Here is a 19,166-nt window from a genome sequence, read left to right as displayed (position 1 = left end):
TCAAATTGCAGCGCAGGAACACGGATATCCAAGAACACGTGGTTCTATTCGAAGCATTCTTTCTTAAAAGAAGATTCCTTTACGATGACTATACCAAGATAACCTTAATCATCCATTGCTTCAAGTCTGGTAGGTCCTGGAGATACTCACCCAGCTGCTGTAAGAAGAACATTCCGATCCTTCGATAATAGACTTCCCACTCGCCAGTCCCTTCAACCATCTGTACAACTAGTCCTTGATAGTCTGTTCCCGAAAACGACAGATGGCGCAATAATAGCAAGTATGCACGGCTCTTCAAACAGGCAGAAGATGCCAGGCTGTCGAGATGAATACTACAAGTTAATCCTTGCCAAATAGGACTCCCAGTTCCCAATAAAAAGCGGTGACGCCCCGGCCAAGGATATTCTGGCTCTGTTTCGTCCGACTTTACATCTTCTGGATCCAGCATATCCAACTTCAGTAGTGGGGCAGTGAAACGGAGTTCTTTGTTCGCTACGCGAGCAAGGCTCTTTTCATGTTGACTTGATGGAAATCGCTCAAGGTTCTCCATCCAAGTGCCAAATGCCCCTCCTGAACCGACATGTCTGAAGGTAATCTCACCCTTTGACGACAGCCAAGACCAGGTGGGGAATCTGTCAGTAGTATCCAACAACCTTTGTGGGTCTTCTGACCTCCAGATCAACTGTTCAAGGCATCGTGACTCAAAAATACCTGCGAAGTAGTCGACCCCGTGAAGCTTTGACAACTCGCTTGCAATTCCTTCAACAGCTGCGAGTCTGTCGCTAAGAAATGACAGATGCCTCTGAGCGTAGTGTTCTACTAATGCAGGCCTGCCTTCACCTAATGCCTCCTCTTTTTCGGAGCGTAGAATCCGACATATTTACTGTGTCTCATCTTCCGACAACCCAAGTTCCAGCACGCAGTCATTTGTCTTGCGATTCTCTCCTCCGAAGCGTGTTTCGCCAAAGGATTCTGGAGGTTCTCCCTCGAAGCCGCTTTGGCCCTCCCAGAAGAACCCATTTGACCATTCCCAGATTAAACCATTGGCTGTCCAGTGAAGAATACGAGGTGAAAGGATCCATTCTTGAAGGCACCAGCCTCGTTCGAACAGTGAGCTGGGGAACCTTCGTCTGAAGGCGAAGGGCGACGGTAAGAATTTGTTCGCTGGGTTATACCACTTCTTGAAGTCGTATCGCGCTGCTCGTCGTTCAATTAGTATTCCTTCTGAGCTGTCTTTTGCGTTCGACGCTGCGATACGGCACAGAGAGTTGGAATAATAAGATGCCATGCGCATTGACTCCCTCTCCCAATCGGCCATGGCCACATCGTCTTCTTGTTGCGCATTCAGAGTTTTATCAGACTGTATAATACATACGGCATCGACCCAAAGATACTGGATCTTCATCAAGCGGGTAATTCGGATCGCGTCTTGAATTGTCTTTGGAAAAGTGTCGCACTCTATCTTATTATGTCTTTCTCTCAGGTTCCGACTTGTTGTTCGTGCAGGATCGTTCCCTGATCCCCAGCAGTAGCTCAAGATGACATATGGCCGTTTTTTCTTTTCCTCTGAAAGATCTTTGGTTTCTACCAGCCTTGCTGTAGACTGAGCAACAGACCCCACGTCTATTAGTCGTGTTGGCATGCTGTACGACTCCGAGTCATCAGACGGACATCTGGGGTAGCTGTTGTGCTTCCCTGAACGTGTACACGCCTCAATCCAAGGGTTTATGCTCTCCTCAATAAGAGCCTTTAAGTCTTCGTCCAAAGTTGACGGCGAAAGCCCTGGGTATTAACTTTAGCCTTACGCCTCATTACGCAAAGGTCAGCTATGAATTACTTTTCACCATCGTAATCGATTGAGACGGCTGAATCTCACCATCCCTTCCATGAACCACATGTGTTCGTCATCTTCCACCTCAAAAGAAAGCGACCATTCGCCACGATTATGTTCAATGTTCCAATGTAGGATATCCCTACCCTTAATACCTATCCTTTCATAGACAAGAAGTGAAAAGAACGTTTGACATAGCGGGCAGCCAGTCTCACATGAATTCTCCAGTTCACCCAAAGTCTCATGATGGTTGAGCGTCCAATTTTCAGACCCATTTTGGCCCGGAATGCCCTTGTACTCATCAAGATTCCAAGATATTGCAAGGCATTTGCCGCACAATTTCCTGTTGGACGCAGGGATCTCTCCCTCGGCGTTAGAATCCAGCCGGTCCTGTAGCGTTAATTCGTTCATTGACAGTTGACTTGTACCAAGTATCTCTGAGTGTTGACTGGGAAGTTATTATAGAAGTGAAGTTAGAAATGTCTTAAAACCTTTTGGTAGTTAGAAACACTGATATTCTATACGGTACTGTCATCAGGCCCTGCGCCGAAGTTACAAGACATTGCATTGATACCTGACGCTCTCACTCCGCAGAATTCCAATATTGGAAAGCTATGCGATTGGACCACTATCCAATAAGTACCTGCACAAGCCTGGATTAAGACAAGAGATTGCAGGCGTGAAGTGCGCCACCAACCTCATTTCCCATTCCGCGCTGTAGGCCAAGCCTGGCAACACGTCACTGCGCTTTGCCTTTTAGTGGGCAGTATCTTGATGTGGATATCATACGACTCATTGCAATTCTCAGATCGCCTGAATATTGGATTGGTGAGGAATGGGGAAAAGGCGAGCCGAAACCATACAGTCACCCAGAGAAGCCTGGCATTGTTGTGGTTTTTGAGTAATGCTTAGTCTATACTATTCTTCATGTGGTTGTCAAATCTCTGTACCAATGGACCAAAAGCAAGGGCCAGTTGCCGAGTAATGGAGGAATAAGATGCTATATCGTATTCCAATAGTTATTCTTCGATATATTCTCACTACATGAGCCATCTTGCTATCAATTTATTTCACAGTACTCGCCACTACTTACCTGAACTATTGACTACGGCATCAGCACTATGATCAATGGCGATCTTTACCTATCAAAGGACTCACTGGATGATAGCTGTTTGAACGCCTGCTCTCTGAATTGTTGACTTTATAGCAACTCGAATACCCAATTAAGCTCGTACTGCCAATACTCATCCGCCCTTTCAGACCCTACTGCATTTCTCAAAACCACATCATAGGCATACAAAATCGCAAAACAGTCCTTCAAGTATTTCTTCAAACTCTCTCTCGCCTTGTGTTGAACTTCATCCGACCCACCTGCCAACGGATCAATTACCGCCTTGTCCCCTTCAAGAGTACCCTTACGCCGACCGGCAACCCATGACTCAGTAACCCCAAGAGAATGCCAAAAAGCTCGATGCGGAATATTCTGTGCAGGGAAGTCATAGTTCTCAAGGGCGTGGTTGCTCAGAAATGACAGCAGCTGTTCAACAGATAGTAACGGCACCCGTTCTGCTGCCCGAGATTCGACAGCTTCAATGAGGTTTAGGAAGATGTACATTTGCAACGCCACGCTAGCAACAAGGTCGAGTCCGAAGGCGTGACCCCAATGAAGACCTCGCAGGTCTGATATTGGAACCTCGGTGGACAGACGGACAAGCGCGGATAAAGCCTCCCGACGAGTGGTTTTGTCATCGGCGGTAGCAGCTACAATGACCAGCATCTTTGCCGCGTCGGCCAGGTTGGCATCAGCGGTGCTGTAGCATGGCTCAACATCACTATCTGGATCCTTTGCTCGGCGTTTCCAGTATCCAAGATCCTGATGCGACGGGTTGAGCGGGTTGTGCAGTGCCGAGTTATCCTCATGGGGACTCAGACCGAAGTGGCGCTCAGCGAAGTAGAGGACATCGTCGGAAAAGAGCTTTCCACTGATTGGTGTTGAGTCTGTCTTCGTGGACTCAGTATCTGAGAATTCCCGGATAGTTGCCAAGAAGACGCGGTTAAAGTGGCCGATCACCGCTTTCTGCTCGGGGATATCTAACGCAGCCAGGTTGTAGTTTCCCCTTTGATCAGATGGCGTAAGTGAGAAATGGGGAGCGATCAAATGCCATGGAATCTTGTGGTCAAGATGCATTTTCAATGGTTGTTAGTGTTGTTGTTGTCAAAAATAAGTGTTTGCGATATCTCGGCTCACATATGTAAAACTCAAGCGTGTTTTGCATCCATTTCTGTGACTAAAAATATTTCCTTTTGTGTATATATATACTCTGAATATTGCATGTTAAGAGTATTCTTCAATGCAATTACCCAACATTCACTATAGTAGTGTATAGAAACTCTGGATTGATAACGAGAAACTTAGTATAGTTATGTTGTGTTCGATCATTGTACGTATAACATGTTCTGTTCTGGTGGACTGGTGCTGGCTGTCGTTTGGTCTAATCAGCTATTTCCAATGATCTTACTCTGAGTCAGATAGCCTCGATTAATTGTCATATTGCCGTTAAGGTTTGCTGAAGCGTTGGGGCCATTGAAAATAGACCATCAGACTTTCCACTCACGTCAGAGGTAGGTAGCCGTTACATCATGATGTGTCGCCTGAGAAACCCAACGTTGATTGCGGGGAAGGGCCATCAACGCCAAACCTTTTCTTATTCTTCACTTCAATTGATTCCCTCTCTGGCTTCATCAATCCATTTCATCAATCAATCAGCCAAAGTATCAAGATACTCGTCGCAATGTTGTGGCGGCTCCCTCTTCTGCTGACTGCGTATGTCGGCGTTGTCGCGGGTGATGGGCAGCAAGTGCTTGGCTCCCATAACACAGATCTGGATCATATCCGCGAGAAGTACTGTCAGCTTCACCGCAATTGAGGAAGTCTGCTAACCCGCATAGACTGCTCGAGGCTCAGATCATTCCCACCGTTATTGATGACTTCCCGCCTGCTCTTAGCCTTCGTGTCAAATGGAAGCACGACTCTGCCGTGCTGGGCAACACCCTCAAACCCGATCATCTTAAAAAGGCGCCTGTAATCCATCTTGACAGGGTCGAATCTGACGCTCTCGCCGGTGCCCAACTCTCCAAACACATGTCGTATGTCATCGTCCTCACCGATCCCGACGCGCCATCCCGCGATGACCCCAAATGGTCCGAATTCTGCCACTGGATCGCAGCCAGCTCTCAACTGAAATTCTCATCAAAGTCCAAATCCAAACATCACCTCAAGGACATCATCAAATACAAACCTCCTGCTCCACCGCCAAAGACCGGAAAGCACCGCTATGTCTTCTTCACCTTCATTGCAGCCAATGGAACGACCAAGAAGCTACACCTGAGCAAACCAGAGGAGAGGAAGCACTGGGGATCAGACCATGCAGGATATGGAGTCCGTGAATGGGCGCATGAGAATGGTCTTATTCCCATCGGTAAGGACGATCTAATTCCCATCTCGTTCACCGAGGTTAACATATCCAGCTGCGAATTTCATATACGCGGAAAACGACAAGCAGTAGCCCCAAGAACTTCACATGTCATTTCCTAGCTTAATTGATTCGAAAAGGAAGCTCATTCATATAGTTTAAACGGTTCCTTGGTTTTCACTCTTCATTTGAAGAATGTCATTCGTCGTCGCGGAGGTTGTTCCTGTTTTAGAAACCGAGCGGTTTTAGCATCGTGCAACCCCGCACCAATACACGTTGTCTATCCCACCACGATCTATGCAGATCCAGGTCCTTGAAGCTTAAACAAGCAGGTCGGCATATAATAGGCACTACCGGTCTTGGCGGGTAGAGCGAATGATTTAATCCATCTTTGGAGCGTGACCTTCGGAGCAGAGATCATTACTGCTTTAGGAAGGTACCTCCTAGTCTCGGCATGCGATGATCGGAGGTATACTACTGCTTTAACGTTAACTTCGGAGAATCTCTTCTTCGGAGAAGAAGATTGATGGGTGCGAGGTTATGATTATGTATAAATACTTCAGATATTCTTAATCAGTTCTGACTTTCTCGTTCATCAGTGCAGTCATCAAAATGAAGTTCAGCGTTTCTCTCCTCACTCTCATCCCAGCTGTCTTCGCCCTCCCTACAGGCGAAGATGCTGCTGTCTCAAAGCGCCAGAGCGCCAACACCGTGACGGATCAACTCCTCTTCAGCGTCACTCTACCAACATTCACCGCTCGTCGCAACGCCCGTGACCCTCCTACCCTTGACTGGACTTCTGATGGCTGCACTTCTTCCCCCGACAACCCTTTCGGCTTCCCCTTCGTGCCTGCTTGCAACCGCCACGACTTTGGATATAACAACTATCGCAAGCAGAGCCGTTTCACTGTTAGTGCCAAGGCTCGCATTGATAGCAACTTCAAGACCGAGTAAGTCCCTCCATTGTGCATCGAGAAAGAAACGGGCCTAATTGTGAATAGCTTGTACTACCAATGCACCTCTTCAAGTGCTGCTGGTGCATGCCGTGCTCTGGCTGATGTTTACTACGCTGCTGTTCGTGCTTTCGGTGGTGGTGATGCTACTCCCGGCAAGAGAGATGAGGATCTTGTTAAGGAGTATGAGGAGAAGGTTGCGATTTACAACAAGGCTGTTGAAGAAGCACAGGCGAAGGGCGAGCTGCCTCGTCTTGACTAAGAGTCAGAGACTTATTCTGGATACCGGTACATAGTTAAAATATCGAGAACATATTCATGACCTCTCACAAATGCTGCCTCGACTGTTACTCTTTGCATCCTTGCTGGGTTTCGAACTGATATGACAAACAAAAGCGGAGATTATACTTATTACTAACTAAACTTGATTCTCCGTCCTTGAATGCAGCGATCTTCAAGGGACCTTGTGTGCTCGACATACTATTGATCCCCTCTCCAACGAGATTGTCCTAAACATTGACCGCATACAAAGAGAGCTCCTCCTCCAGCAACCCAGCATCTCCTTCTTCCCATGGATGTTCTAACTCCACTCGTCTGATCATATCCGCATACTTCTCGCTCCTTGGCTTGATGTCATATGGGAAGTCACGAATATGACCAATCATGCCTGGCGTGATACTTATCTCAGGTTCAATTCCATTGCCACGCCCATCGACAGCCTTCTTTATCTCAAAGGCAGCGAGGAGACGTGAAATACTGATAAACAGACTGTCATCGGCGAGGAATCTTCCGGGACACACTCTGCGACCGAACCCAAATGAGGCAAAATTGGGATGCGGTTCATTTCGTGGTTCCAGATATCTGTCCGGATCAAAAGAAGATGGGTCTGAATAGATCGCTGGATCATGGAGGAACCACCATACCGCTGGCAGGAAAGATGCACCTTTGGGGATGACGAAGCCCTTATATTGTATATCCTCGTCGGCTGTATGAGCGACTCCCATTGGGGCTACCGGGATCCATCGGAGTGTTTCCTTGACCAAGGCATCGACGTAAGGAAGATTATCGCGGTCTTCGAACTGGGGAAGTCTATCGGTCCCAACAATGGAATCTATCTCTTGCTGTGCCTTCCTCCGAACATCTGGGAACAGCAACATAGCCAGCACAAAACCACGGATGGACGAAACAGTGGTATCAGCGCCTCCAGCGTACATGGCAGCGGCGGTTTGCTTAATGGCAGCCTCGCTCTCTGTATCCAGACCTTCATCATATTGCTTAATGAGCGAAGAGACATATGATGGCCGATGAGATTGCTTTGCCATTTTCTTCCGAACAAAGTGATACGGTACGTCAACTACCATGCGCATATTGGCGTTCCAGTCTCTGGCTATGCGCTTGAAGGACATTCCTGGTAGGGTTTCTGGGAAATGCCGAAGGATCGGCAGGACATCAACCGGCCAACTCATAGGGACGAATGCGAGTGAGAAATTATGCATCATATGCTCTATTAACAGCGCCAAAGGGTCGGCTTTATGCGGCTCGAGATTGTAGCCATATGTCATTTTCAGAATTATAGCGCTTGCTTCGCTGAAACAGGGAAGTCAGCAAGAGACTGCTGATGGGGAAGTACAAGCACTCGCGTTTTTATATGTGTAGACAACTTCTCAGGGCTCTCCAAGATCCGCAATAGGAGCCGACGTGATTCCACGTCTTGAACGTCCCGAAATCGCGATGCTGCTGTTTTAGTGCCCAATTGCTGATGAACCAATTTTCTATGTTGTTTCAATAGTTTCCCGTATGGCTTGAAGCTTAGAATCTGGTTATAGCCGCACATTTCATTCCCGAAGATAAACTGTGGTCGTCCGGATGTCTTGATTGATGTTTTCTCTAGGATAGCGTTCGCAGCGTCACGATCGTGGAGTATAATGAGGGATTGACCGAAGATGGAGACATGGCTGATTGGGCCGTACAGGTCTTTGAACTTAATCCAATGTTGGTATTCTGGGGTTGTCCCATCTGGCATGTCTCTGATGTTGCCTAGGACGGGGAGGGGCTTGGGACCAGGAGGGAGATTCTTGCGAGGTCTGGTCCGAATGTAGATTATTGCGAGAACAACCCCTATAACAATAAAAATTGCAGGCAACATGGTGAAGTTTGTTGGCTCTGGTTAACGCAATAAGATTGAATGAGATACCAGAGAGCTCTTGACGTCGGTTTCAAGACCATGAACGTAAGAGAGAGATCTGTAGATATACACGTATGCCTATGAGCCAAAAGCAATTCTATGTCACGTTGCTTCAGGACACATTATGGCCAAACTCACGTGTGCCAAACCACGACGAGACCATGCCCTTGTCGCATCTCTGCATGAGGTTTGGGAGGGTATAAAGCCACGTCTTGATCTCCCTTAGCATACCTGATGAGGGGAATCATACATAGAATAGAGGGTCGCATTACTACTCGAGTTTGAAGCTTGGTGCATTAAATACCAGTTGTCATGCATATCACGCATGAGCTGCAAAGATGAGTTGAAGAGGCAAGAGAGTACTATGCACGACCATGGACCATGCACTTAGATCATATGTGAGAGTATGCGCGATTACGTTAGTCTTCCGTGTCGCATTGGGTGCAAGTTGGGTCCCACTCGGCGGCAATAACGCTAGCATTTGAAAATCAGAGAGGATGTATTGAGCTCTTGAACGTGACTGGGTGGCTGCAAGAGACATGTTTCCATTTTTTGTGCTGCATGCATATCACAAACACAAATTCGGATTTAAACCAATCCATACACTTCTAAATATCATATCATATGTACGCATATCAATGATGGGCCGATGGTGCAATACCCGTATATGCATGTGCTGGTCGACGAGGAGACTCAATGGGAAGTAATTGGAGACACAACGACATGTCTTATCATCAAACAGACCGGCAGGGAATCCTATACTTTGTAACTCATGACTGTTCTATGCTAAGCAAGCCATAGCCCTTATGAAGCAGGTTGTGAGAACTTCCATATTCTTCTCACTGTTGTAAATATTTACTACATAATTCATAATAGTGGTGACATTTGTAATACATATCAACTGTTTCCATAATAAACGCTGATTCCTGACGGCTCGGGCCGCTGGGCTCTTCCTCCGCTGACCCGGAATATGTGATAGCCCCATTCTGTGCCATTTATGTGCATCCATCGACATATATCACCTTCCCCGCTGACACCTTCCTTATACACATTCATACTCGACGCAACCCCTCTTCCGTGTGTGCGATAGGGAAATGGGTTGCCCACTGTCAGGTGAAGCTACTAGGGCGCTGCGGTGGTGCGGTTCAGTGTTATTGCCTGCAGAGGAAAATAGCCAATGGTGCTAATATGATGTCAGGACTTCCAACGTCGCTCATCACACACAGTATGTTATGCAAGTTACAGTGCCAGAAAACTACAGTTACAACTCGCAATCAGTGAGCATTCGCCAACATAGTCACCATCTGGTTCAAGCACCAGAGCATCAGCGTCAGTCATTGTCAAAGCGGCGGCTTTCTGAGTCACATGGGCATCTAAGTTACTTCTAAATATACCGGAGGTCTTGTAACCGCTAAGACCAGAGAATTGGACGGTGCATCTGATGGTTCCAGAGCAAATAGCTATAGTTGCGTCTGATGCTAACCATACCATGTTAAGAAGAGATAGAAAATAAATGTAGTTCTAGATGGAAAATTATATTGTTCTTTTACTTTATATAGATGATTTCCAATTGCAAGAAAACTGATCAACTAGATGATAATTAGACACAGGTTGTTTCAATGGAGCTTGAGGGCTTCTGTGGTAAACAGCTAGTAGATGAGCATCCCACTCTGCCCTCGATTCGAGCCGATTAACGCATTATCACAATCCTCCATGTCTCCCAATGGCGGCAGGTGTAAGATTACATGGACGGGCTCTGTACTATAATGATGGGCGATCAATATTATTTTACAGACCGTAGTAGTTCTTGCTGTTGTTCATGTGGCAAGTTGCCAAGGAGAAGAGCTATAAACACAGTGATGATAACAGATTTTGAAACAAGAGTTGTTATAATTCTTACTTAGACTCAATCCATATCTTTTACCATTCTCTAAAGCTTTAAACTAACACCAACATCCATTTCCCCGAATCCACATTGATCTTAGCTACCCTACGCCTTACCATGACTCGTCCGTTCTAAAGCTGGGCCAATCGTCCAGCACTCAAACTCGTAACCCCGCTCAGCCAACCAACCATGACTCGCAATGATATCAGACACTAATCTCAAACAAGTAACTAGATTGCCCATTCTCAAGCGGGGTTTGAATTGTGGAGGCTTGGCCGGACATTCACCTTGTTCCCCGCGCAATCTCTCCCTTATCTGCCTCCGGATCGCTGGGCCCGTGACTTGTTTCAGGCCTTGGCATATCTCAACAACGTTAATACCAACGACCAGCGAATCCCCAACTTTACCCTCCAACTATCAAACCCCGAATACAATTATCGACAATGCCAAAGACTCGCGTTCGTGTAGTAGAGGGCTCATGCTGGCCCTGCAAAAAGCGCAGAATTAAATGCGATCTCGCAAAACCAACCTGTTCGCGCTGCGCCAAAGTCGGAGCTGCATGTGATTATAACGAACGGCTCATTCGCTGGAGTACACGGCCTGCTGTTACGGTCCCGGCGATATATCAGATTACCACGCGCGATGAGCAACTCGCTGCGTCACTAGCAGTATACGAGAAGCGCTCGTTGGATTACTTTCACGGAAGGTTCTGGCCTTTGTTGACGACTGCTTCGAAACCTTGTGCACCACCTACTTTTGTTGCGCTGCAGCATCGTGTTGTGTTACTTGCGACGTGTGTTCTTGCTGATTCGCATCGGTGGTTGCAGGATGGACGGAACAGTCGGAGTATTTTGAACGTGAAGAGGATGGAATGCTTGGCTGCGCTGAGAGAAGAGGTCGATGGATGTTGTTCGAAAGAAGATGGTCCTTTGCAGACGTTGCTATTTGCGGTGCTGTTACTTTACTTCCATGATGGATTCCTCGAATGCGCGCAATCATCAGCATCGACGTCAAGTCACAGAGACGGAGTCTTGGCCATCGTCAACCAACTCGGCGGCATGACCACTGTACTAGGTACAGGCCAGGATCCGCTTCATATGATGCTATCAGAATTTGCGACGACAGATCTCACAAGCGCTATGCTTACAGGAAAACCACCATCATTCCCGCCGGCGATCTGGGAGGTCGTTGACCGAGGACCCGTTTGGTGGGGACGAGATACACAAGGTTATTGCTCCTTGTCAACGGTCTTTCAGCAAATTTCGGGTATGGCGTTTTATCTTGATGCGACGACACGGATGGTCGAAGAGTTCTCGATTGAGAGGATACGCATCTTCGAAGCGGCTTTGAGGCCGACGTATGCTTCATTGGCTATTGAAGATTTGACGTCGCCTCGTTCATCACCTGTTGATACACCGTCAACCGAATGCGACACAGAATCAGCACAAGCCTTTAGCCTCGTTCGCATCTTCCAGCATGCCGCACTAATCTACTTGTACCGAGCTGTCTGCGGTCTACCAGCAAACCATGCCCTCGTCCAGCAACATACCCAATCTTGTCTCGACTGTATCTTCAGTATCCAGAAACCGTCGAAAATTCTCAACTGCGCTGTACTACCTATCTGCATAGCAGGAGCGCACTCACAATGCCCAAAGCAACAGCGTCTAGTGCGTGGTCTTGCAGGATTTATTTATGATGAGATACGATTTGCTTCGGTCCATTCAGTCATCGCGGTGTTGGAGGATATTTGGAAACGAGCACCCGAGGAGGATATGATGTGGAATCAGATGTTTTCGAATTTGAATCCTCAGGCTATTATTCTCTGAGCTCGTCTGTATACTACTGGCGTTGGAGGCGGAGTCTATATAGGAAGCTTGGGTTTATGAAAATCGTCTTCCCGGTGCCGAAATAATAAATCTCTGTTCAATTTGGATTAGAGATCCAACTACCAGTAGTGATAACCCGTTGTAGCCTTTTGCCATCATTATTCTTCTTTCCATACCCAAAATGATCGTAGCATGTCCCTCAAAAGTCCATCTCGATATTTCCCTTGGTCAGGTCATTCCATGACCTCCATGATCCAATCATACCTTATCAATCAACACCAGCTTCACTTCCAACACGCACAACCAATTTCCCTCTCGTCCTCCCCTCCTTCAACCTCGCATACGCCCTCCCCGCATCCTCCAGCCCAAACTCCTCCTCAATAACAGCCTTGATCTTCCCATCCTTCATCCAATCTGCAACCTGCCCAAAGTCCTTCCTGTTCGCCGTCACAGAATGATACTTGAACTTTCTCTTCCCACCACCCAACCATCTCGGTAACAGGTTGATAGTAAGTAGGGATTTGAAGGTCTGAAAGCGTGGTGGTAGACCAACGCAAACATACTGCCCGTCGGGTTTGAGATACTGATGGGACTGCCAGTAGAGATCTGGATCGTTGAAGACCGTGTCAAGAATGAAGTCAAACTTATCCTCCTTCTTCTTCAGCACTTCAATCGGATCTTCAGACTGGTAATCAATAGTCTCATCAGCACCAAGGCTTCGACAGAACTCGGCATTCGAAGCGGAGCAAGTGACCGTGACATGGGAACACCCCAAAGCTTTGGCAACTTGAATCGCAAAAACTCCAACACCTCCACTACCACCATTAATAAACACCCTATCCCCCTCTTTCACAAATGGCGACATGCACTGCAAAGCCGTTGTGCCACATATCCCCAAACAAGCTGCATCTCTAAGCTCAACACCATCTGGCAACGGTGCCATTCCCTTGCTCCCAACAACAACATACTCTGCAAGAGTTCCACCAGTTGGTAGCTCTGTTCTTCCAAATACCTTCTGACCGGACTGAAACTCATCCAGTGTCGTGGAGACTATGGTGCCGGAGAAGTCAAGACCTGGCGTGACGGGTTTGGAGAACATGAAGTTAGTGAGAGGCATCTCGGCGACTTTGTAGTCGAGATGATTGACCGATGCGTATGCGACCCTGACGAGGGTTTTTCCTTTAGGAAGCGATGAAGCATTCTTGGGGAGCTTCGCGTCGGTAATGAGGGTTAAGTTCTTGTCGATGCCGCCTTTGATTGAGCGCCATTGTGTGGCGCGCATGGTGAGAGGGAGCGTGCTATTCGATGCCATAGCTGCAATTTCTAGACTGACTCTTGGTAAGTATGATAATTATGGGCCACGATCTAATATTGCATGAGTGCCGTTAGCGAGACTTTATAGAGTTGCTGGTCTTTGGGGTTATGGCTGACGACAACGTGTTGGTGGCACATGATCAGGTGCTGTCATCTTGGCTAAGGTGGTCTGATTGGCGGCCTACCAATACAGACCGAGATGTCAGATTCCGTGCCATTAGGTAGTCTGTTAAGCTTAAATTATTGGCAGTAGTCATATCTGACCTGTGCTCGCGGCCGTTACCAGGAATGCCCTGGTAGGCCTGGTCTCATGATTTCTTACCCTCATTCAAGAGGGTTGTGATTCACAAGGCAGATCGGGCCCCGCGGCGCTTCAGAGCTTGGTCATCCGTGGGTTGATGAGAGCGGAATACATGGTGAGACTTATAATCCGACGGCGTAATAAAGGCTTCGTGATCGCAAATGTTTTACTGACCGTTTTCTTGCATATTGTTGCCGTCGGGCGAGTTCGAAGAATGCGTAGATTTTTAGACATGTTAGTCAAATGGAGTCACTTATGTAGGGGAAAGGAAGTCTAGAATCAATGATCGTGTATTCATTGTTAAAGTTGAAGAAGAATGAAGCAAAGTCTATATGAAACCATCTCCTCCAAATGGGGACAGAGATGGTTGTTTTGGGAGTTGAAGACTATCCAGCTGCCTTTCAAGCCAGCTCCCAGAGCAAGTCATTATCCATCTAGGTAACGACACTGCCAATACCAGAAATCAATCTAGCTCTAAGGATAGTGAGTATATCCATCCTCACCAGGCTGGATAGTGCCGTTAGTAATAGCCGCAGCATGGCCACGAGCCATGTAACCAGCAGCAGGGTAGTACTGTCCAAGCCAAGGGTAGATCTCCTTAGCACCAGGCTTGTTCCTCCAATCACGCATCAGCTCACAGACAATGGAGAACAAGCTCACAACTTGAACACCAGCATCGCGCATGCGATCGTTGGAAATGTCACGGATAAGAGGGGTTGTAGTGCCGGATGCTTCCATGTTGGCCCAGACGGAGTAACCCGCATCACGGAGGGAGAGAGCGAGGAAGGTGGTGCAGACGTCGGTGGTGATGCCGGCGAGGATAACCTGGGACTTGTTGGTGGCCTTGACGGCGTCGCGGAACTCTTCACTGTCCCAGGCGTTGACTTGGCCTTGGCGTTGGACGAGAGGGGCCTTGGGGTACATTTCGCGGATCTCTCGCATGAGAGGACCGTTGGGGCCTGAGTTGTCAGTAAGAATTTTTGAGATAAGACAGGGTTGAGGACTTACCCTGATCGGCGGAGGTAGTCAGGATAACAGGCATGTCGAAAGCCTGACCAAGAGCAGCGTGAGCCATAGACTGGTGATGATACAGAGTAGGATCCCAATCTCTGGTCAATTGGTAAAGGCCTTCCTGGATATCGACCACGAGGAGAACCTAAAACTGTTAGCATCATGAAGTAACAGATGGTGCCGGATAACTCACGGCATCGTTCTTGTCAAGGCGCTCATACTTGTAACCGCTCTTAGCAAGAGCAGAAACAGAGAGGACGCCAGCGGCGATAATGGCACTGAACTTCATTGTCGAAAGCCTTGGGTTGCTGGTTGGTACTGGAGCTGTGAGATGGCTATTGAACCTGACGAACTTCCTCTAACTCGGGTTGATATCCAGCTATATATACTCAAGAACTCAACCTCAAATACTTCACATGCACGTTCTGAATTCTGCATACTGCAATCTTTGCATGCTGTAAGATCCTGGAGTGAAAGGCCCTTGATTCCAACGCCAATCCATGCCCAAATGCACAGTCGGAAATGAAGTCCGCCTCAGTCGGCCGAAGCTATCCTCACGCATATTGGTCCAAGCCACCACGGCGCCACGAGAAGCAATACGAATATGCATAAGGTCGGCCCGCTGCAAGACCCAGTTGAAGGTGTACCGTAAGCCTTTGGCGCGGGTTTGTCATCATGCAGTCCCCGCTTCACGCAGGGTTTAGTAAGCTGTGGTCACCATCTTTCTCAGCAAAACACCCCAGTTCGAATGTTACGGCGATGTGAAAAGATGGAGATCTACCGACGGTTAGTGTCTAGTCGGGGATTTATTGACCGCTGAGTTGAGGTTATTTTTTCGTGGCTTGATGATGTTATCGTTGCGGGTCGGCACTGATGCCAGACCCTTGGTGAGCAGAACAGGGATCCCGATATTCCGATTGGCGGATGAAGCGATGGCACTTTTTGAAGGCCTCGGTGAGACACTACTCACTGACGCATGCTTTGATAATACTCTTTGTCCAATGCAAGTTGCAGTTGAGTGTTAATTGCCCCTCTTCTGAGTCAGTAGTGTAACGGTTAGGCGGGGAAGATATTGTCATGGATGAGGACCCTTAGACCCTTCTTATCGATACAAGATGATATTATGCATGTGTTGTGCAGCACTCGGACATTTCGGACCACGTAGACCTTGAAGGACCAGTCCTCCAGTGACATTATTTTGTTGCGTGACAAATACTGAAGAGGGTTCACGTTACATCACCGTTCTGTGTAACCCGACGATATAGCGACAAATCCCAGTGATTTGGAATGCTTAGATATGACGAATAAGCTGTAGGATAGGAAAGTTCGCTTCAGCCTGCTACCTGAACATTCAAAAGATCTATGCGTATGCGTTCTCCAATATTGTTGTCAACATCATCATATATATATAGTGATATGTCACTTCAGCGTCTGGCCTTTCCAGTGTTGTAAACAAATCGCATAAAGAGAACACGTCTTCTCTTGAATAGATATTTTTGCTCTCCGTGGTCTACAGTAGGGTAGGAGGTTGATTCCAAGGAAGATTATTGCGTTGCGAATCAACAAAATGGATATTGACAAGACAGTCAGACTTGGCTGAAATACTTGGAGAAACTTGATGTCTACATTGACGAATTCTTGAGCTATCCGAAGAAATTGCTCCTAGGGTTAAATTTGTCTCTTGTATAGAAAACATGCATGCCCGAAATGATAGTGTCGAAGTTTGAATCTAGCCCCGAGATAGTAGCCTAGATCTAGAGCGGTTAACGTACTTAATAAACCTTTCAAATAGTGACTTGTTCAATATGTGCTCTTATTTGACATTCTTGAATCCTCCAAAGGCTCTTGAGGGCCTGAAGTCCTTTCTTCAAGAGCTGTACACGACCTGGTGACAATATCGCTTCGGCCTTCTATGAGTTGTTTAATTCCCCTTAGCTTGCCACCGCCCTCATAAATTCTTAGTCGAGGGTTAATGTTTTAAGTATAAAGTTTGAGCATCCTGCATTGATATAGAAAGAGTCTAGGACTTGCTTAATAGAGGATCTCTTTGCGCCTAAATTCTGGGAAAAGAACGCTTTCTGCTAATTTAAGAAGGACTAATAAGCCGGAGGAAGTAAGAATATAAAAGTAGTCCCAAGTTGTGGCATGTAATGATTTTATCTCGTATTTTGCTACTGTGAATCTCACCAAACAGAACTTGTTCCAAATGTAGGCAAGAGCACAAGTTCTACCGACACCTCTTCCATTAACATTAGGTTGGCTCTTCTCGCCTTCCGTGCTCGCGGGTATCCTATGCATCATTGACTGGATTAGTTGAAGCCCTCGGGCCAGAACTCTTCAAGCCACTCATAAGGATCCTCGGGCTCATACGCATTCGTAACCTTGCCCTTGAACTTTGTAATGTTATCCCTTGTCTCGTTATACAAAGCATACTTCTCATCGGGTCCGTTTCCGATATAGTATGGAACAGTCTGCACGTTGTTGCCGATTTCCTTGTCAACAATGCTGGTGACGTTGTCGATTTGAGCATTCTTGAGACGGAACTCATCACCGTAGTTGGGGTTGATCTAAACCTGTTAGAAACATTCGAGGTTCTTGGTGGAAGTGATTCTTACGATGCCCATTCTGAGACCGTCAACGGCAATGACGTTCTGAATCGTGGCGTTGCGCTTGGCTTGGTTGAGGCAGTTGCCGCAAGACTGGTAGAAGGTTCCGAAACCCTCAGCGTAGAAGCCGGTGATGTTGTACTTGCCACCAAGCGAGTTGTCTTGGAAGATCTGCGAATGATTAGAAAATCGGCGTTCTCGCTATACTTCTTGCATACCTTATCTGTTGCGCTTCGGGCTCCACCGCCAATGACCCTCAACTGGGTGTTCAGGCCCTTGGACGTGAGAGCATCTTCACAAACGTCCTCCCACCAAACTGCACAAGTTAGTATAAGCCAGTCAAAGACAACTAAAGCTGCTCACCATTCTCAACCCAGGCATCACCCAAAGCATGGATACCCTCAGCCTGGTTCTTTCCAATGATGACATTTCGAATAGTCGAACCGGGCAATAAGTTGAACACAGCATCAGCATCAGTGCCCTCAGCTTGTTCATTACAGCTTCCCTCAGGTCGTTCATAGCGCTTCATCTTGCCATCGAAGACCTCGCCAGGCATGATGTACTTGGCATTCTTTAGGACGACTGTCTCCTTGGCGACGGGGAACTTGGTAATGGGGAAGGGGAAGCGTGGTGGTGGCCTCTGGCTGAGATCTCCTTGGGTGGCGTCGGTATCACCTTGCTTGCCATCGCCGGTCTTGGACTGACGGGTGTCAATGACGGCGGCTTGGGCGACGGGGAGGAGAGATAGGAGTAGTGAGGCCTTCATGATGAATTCGAGATGCGACTTCAGTCCTGGTAAGGGTCAAAGGCAAGAGTACAAGCTCAAAACGTATTGGCAAGAGATGAGAGAGGTAGAGATTAGGATGAAATTGCTGCTTATATATGTTTTTGGCTGATATGGATAATAAGCACTCCATGCTATAACATACCAACCTCAGTTCATCATCAACCCAACAGACTTAGTGTCTGCCATACCATTTCACCGCTTTGTATGGAACCGATGGCATTAGCCTGGTCCTTCGCTCGGTTCACTGCGTGCCAAGACTCTAAGTTAACATGTCATGTCGACACCAAGGACATGTTTCCATGAATCATCGTGCAGCAAACATAAGATCTTCTTCTTGGCATCTTTTCCAGATGCTGTAAAATCCGGGGTTGTTAATTTAGGCTTCTTTGAAGGCTTCGTTTGTATCGTAGATTCATGGTCCATCTGTGGGGGAAGGGAAGACGCGGGGTAAGCTTAATCGAACCTCTGGAAGAAGGCGATTTGTGGTTCTATATTTATCCGTCCGGGGGCCAGCTATTCCACCAGTCACGGACCCGAAATAATAGGCTGGGTCTGATTAACCATAAATTTCGCTCCCGCTTCTTAGTACTTGTTAGCTTGGGATGCTTGTTGGACAGTCTGGGTTGATTCGATCAAGCATTTGTGGGGGAACTGTGCTCAACCTTGAAAGCTTGCATGTGCGGGGCTGGGATCACCCCCAAACTTTCCCTGAGCGATATTGAACCAGGACAATCACATTATCTGGAGGTTAACAATAAACGGCTCTCAAGACTCCATTAGAAGGACTAATTGGATATCGTCAGCAGTGAGAGGCTCTGCTTCTGCCTTTGTTGCTTGCATGAAGGCAGGGTCTCATCTTGGAGTCTCAAGTTGGCATCTTCATTCAACATCAAATTGGAAACAGAGGTGCTTGATCTCTCATTTGACCTCATGCATTCAAGTCCTAACAGTTTCGTGACATTGCCCTCAGCAGTACATCCTCTCTATCGGAGCG

General features: G+C 47.3%; 9 protein-coding genes across 10 annotated transcripts; 3 read left to right on the top strand and 6 right to left on the bottom strand.

Annotated features, from left to right (window-relative positions):
- Nucleotides 1-880: 880 nt before the first annotated feature.
- FOXG_11748 (uncharacterized protein) lies at nucleotides 881-1,642 on the bottom strand (the record flags this gene model as incomplete). Its single annotated transcript, XM_018391478.1, has 1 exon — nucleotides 881-1,642. One exon carries the CDS (start codon nucleotides 1,640-1,642, stop codon nucleotides 881-883), a length of 762 nt encoding a protein of 253 aa, XP_018250120.1.
- A 1,342-nt stretch (nucleotides 1,643-2,984) lies between these two features.
- On the bottom strand, nucleotides 2,985-5,498 carry FOXG_11747 (uncharacterized protein). Its single transcript, XM_018391477.1, has one exon. The coding sequence runs from the start codon at nucleotides 4,017-4,019 to the stop codon at nucleotides 3,033-3,035; it is 987 nt and encodes a 328-aa protein (XP_018250119.1). The 5' UTR covers nucleotides 4,020-5,498; the 3' UTR covers nucleotides 2,985-3,032.
- FOXG_11746 (uncharacterized protein) lies at nucleotides 4,257-5,778 on the top strand. The gene is made up of 3 exons (XM_018391476.1): nucleotides 4,257-4,733; nucleotides 4,781-5,310; nucleotides 5,360-5,778. The coding sequence occupies exons 1-3, from the start codon at nucleotides 4,624-4,626 to the stop codon at nucleotides 5,395-5,397; spliced, it is 678 nt and encodes a 225-aa protein (XP_018250118.1). The 5' UTR covers nucleotides 4,257-4,623; the 3' UTR covers nucleotides 5,398-5,778.
- Nucleotides 5,779-5,842: 64 nt separating this feature from the next.
- Nucleotides 5,843-6,582, top strand: FOXG_11745 (uncharacterized protein). The gene is made up of 2 exons (XM_018391475.1): nucleotides 5,843-6,254; nucleotides 6,306-6,582. The coding sequence occupies exons 1-2, from the start codon at nucleotides 5,917-5,919 to the stop codon at nucleotides 6,517-6,519; spliced, it is 552 nt and encodes a 183-aa protein (XP_018250117.1). The 5' UTR covers nucleotides 5,843-5,916; the 3' UTR covers nucleotides 6,520-6,582.
- Nucleotides 6,583-6,591: 9 nt separating this feature from the next.
- On the bottom strand, nucleotides 6,592-8,688 carry FOXG_11744 (uncharacterized protein). 2 transcript variants are annotated; one of them, XM_018391474.1, is made up of 3 exons: nucleotides 8,581-8,688; nucleotides 7,898-8,500; nucleotides 6,592-7,844 (listed from the first exon to the last, which is right to left on the bottom strand). In XM_018391474.1, the coding sequence occupies exons 2-3, from the start codon at nucleotides 8,401-8,403 to the stop codon at nucleotides 6,767-6,769; spliced, it is 1,584 nt and encodes a 527-aa protein (XP_018250116.1). In that variant the 5' UTR covers nucleotides 8,404-8,500; nucleotides 8,581-8,688; the 3' UTR covers nucleotides 6,592-6,766. The 2 variants fall into 2 exon arrangements, with proteins under 2 accessions (XP_018250116.1, XP_018250115.1); XM_018391473.1 differs by having other exon boundaries at nucleotides 7,898-8,688.
- Nucleotides 8,689-10,678: 1,990 nt separating this feature from the next.
- On the top strand, nucleotides 10,679-12,325 carry FOXG_11743 (uncharacterized protein). The gene has a single exon (XM_018391472.1). The coding sequence runs from the start codon at nucleotides 10,771-10,773 to the stop codon at nucleotides 12,151-12,153; it is 1,383 nt and encodes a 460-aa protein (XP_018250114.1). The 5' UTR covers nucleotides 10,679-10,770; the 3' UTR covers nucleotides 12,154-12,325.
- On the bottom strand, nucleotides 11,783-13,611 carry FOXG_11742 (uncharacterized protein). The gene has a single exon (XM_018391471.1). It carries the CDS (start codon nucleotides 13,463-13,465, stop codon nucleotides 12,422-12,424), a length of 1,044 nt encoding a protein of 347 aa, XP_018250113.1. The 5' UTR covers nucleotides 13,466-13,611; the 3' UTR covers nucleotides 11,783-12,421.
- Nucleotides 13,612-14,040: 429 nt separating this feature from the next.
- Nucleotides 14,041-15,272, bottom strand: FOXG_11741 (uncharacterized protein). The gene is made up of 3 exons (XM_018391470.1): nucleotides 14,973-15,272; nucleotides 14,777-14,924; nucleotides 14,041-14,727 (listed from the first exon to the last, which is right to left on the bottom strand). The coding sequence occupies exons 1-3, from the start codon at nucleotides 15,066-15,068 to the stop codon at nucleotides 14,243-14,245; spliced, it is 729 nt and encodes a 242-aa protein (XP_018250112.1). The 5' UTR covers nucleotides 15,069-15,272; the 3' UTR covers nucleotides 14,041-14,242.
- Nucleotides 15,273-16,511: 1,239 nt separating this feature from the next.
- On the bottom strand, nucleotides 16,512-18,589 carry FOXG_11740 (uncharacterized protein). Its single transcript, XM_018391469.1, has 4 exons — nucleotides 17,749-18,589; nucleotides 17,604-17,701; nucleotides 17,395-17,556; nucleotides 16,512-17,346 (listed from the first exon to the last, which is right to left on the bottom strand). The coding sequence occupies exons 1-4, from the start codon at nucleotides 18,149-18,151 to the stop codon at nucleotides 17,089-17,091; spliced, it is 921 nt and encodes a 306-aa protein (XP_018250111.1). The 5' UTR covers nucleotides 18,152-18,589; the 3' UTR covers nucleotides 16,512-17,088.
- Nucleotides 18,590-19,166: the final 577 nt, after the last annotated feature.

The sequence above is a fragment of the Fusarium oxysporum genome, chromosome 10 (genome assembly GCF_000149955.1).
Source record: "Fusarium oxysporum f. sp. lycopersici 4287 chromosome 10, whole genome shotgun sequence".
In the NCBI taxonomy this organism is placed as follows: Eukaryota; Fungi; Ascomycota; class Sordariomycetes; order Hypocreales; family Nectriaceae; genus Fusarium; species Fusarium oxysporum.
This window is presented reverse-complemented; position numbering and strand designations above follow the sequence as displayed.

Coding starts and splice junctions, on each gene's coding strand:
- FOXG_11747 (XM_018391477.1), bottom strand. CDS start 4,019: ATGCATCTTGACCACAAGATTCCATGGCATTTGATCGCTCCCCATTTC.
- FOXG_11746 (XM_018391476.1), top strand. CDS start 4,624: ATGTTGTGGCGGCTCCCTCTTCTGCTGACTGCGTATGTCGGCGTTGTC. Junction 4,734..4,780: donor CTGGATCATATCCGCGAGAA/GTACTGTCAGCT, acceptor TAACCCGCATAG/ACTGCTCGAGGCTCAGATCA. Junction 5,311..5,359: donor GAATGGTCTTATTCCCATCG/GTAAGGACGATC, acceptor TAACATATCCAG/CTGCGAATTTCATATACGCG.
- FOXG_11745 (XM_018391475.1), top strand. CDS start 5,917: ATGAAGTTCAGCGTTTCTCTCCTCACTCTCATCCCAGCTGTCTTCGCC. Junction 6,255..6,305: donor GATAGCAACTTCAAGACCGA/GTAAGTCCCTCC, acceptor AATTGTGAATAG/CTTGTACTACCAATGCACCT.
- FOXG_11744 (XM_018391473.1), bottom strand. CDS start 8,403: ATGTTGCCTGCAATTTTTATTGTTATAGGGGTTGTTCTCGCAATAATC. Junction 7,845..7,897: donor TTGTCTACACATATAAAAAC/GCGAGTGCTTGT, acceptor TCCCTGTTTCAG/CGAAGCAAGCGCTATAATTC.
- FOXG_11743 (XM_018391472.1), top strand. CDS start 10,771: ATGCCAAAGACTCGCGTTCGTGTAGTAGAGGGCTCATGCTGGCCCTGC.
- FOXG_11742 (XM_018391471.1), bottom strand. CDS start 13,465: ATGGCATCGAATAGCACGCTCCCTCTCACCATGCGCGCCACACAATGG.
- FOXG_11741 (XM_018391470.1), bottom strand. CDS start 15,068: ATGAAGTTCAGTGCCATTATCGCCGCTGGCGTCCTCTCTGTTTCTGCT. Junction 14,925..14,972: donor GCCTTGACAAGAACGATGCC/GTGAGTTATCCG, acceptor TAACAGTTTTAG/GTTCTCCTCGTGGTCGATAT. Junction 14,728..14,776: donor GACTACCTCCGCCGATCAGG/GTAAGTCCTCAA, acceptor CTGACAACTCAG/GCCCCAACGGTCCTCTCATG.
- FOXG_11740 (XM_018391469.1), bottom strand. CDS start 18,151: ATGAAGGCCTCACTACTCCTATCTCTCCTCCCCGTCGCCCAAGCCGCC. Junction 17,557..17,603: donor CCCGAAGCGCAACAGATAAG/GTATGCAAGAAG, acceptor AATCATTCGCAG/ATCTTCCAAGACAACTCGCT. Junction 17,347..17,394: donor ACGGTCTCAGAATGGGCATC/GTAAGAATCACT, acceptor TAACAGGTTTAG/ATCAACCCCAACTACGGTGA.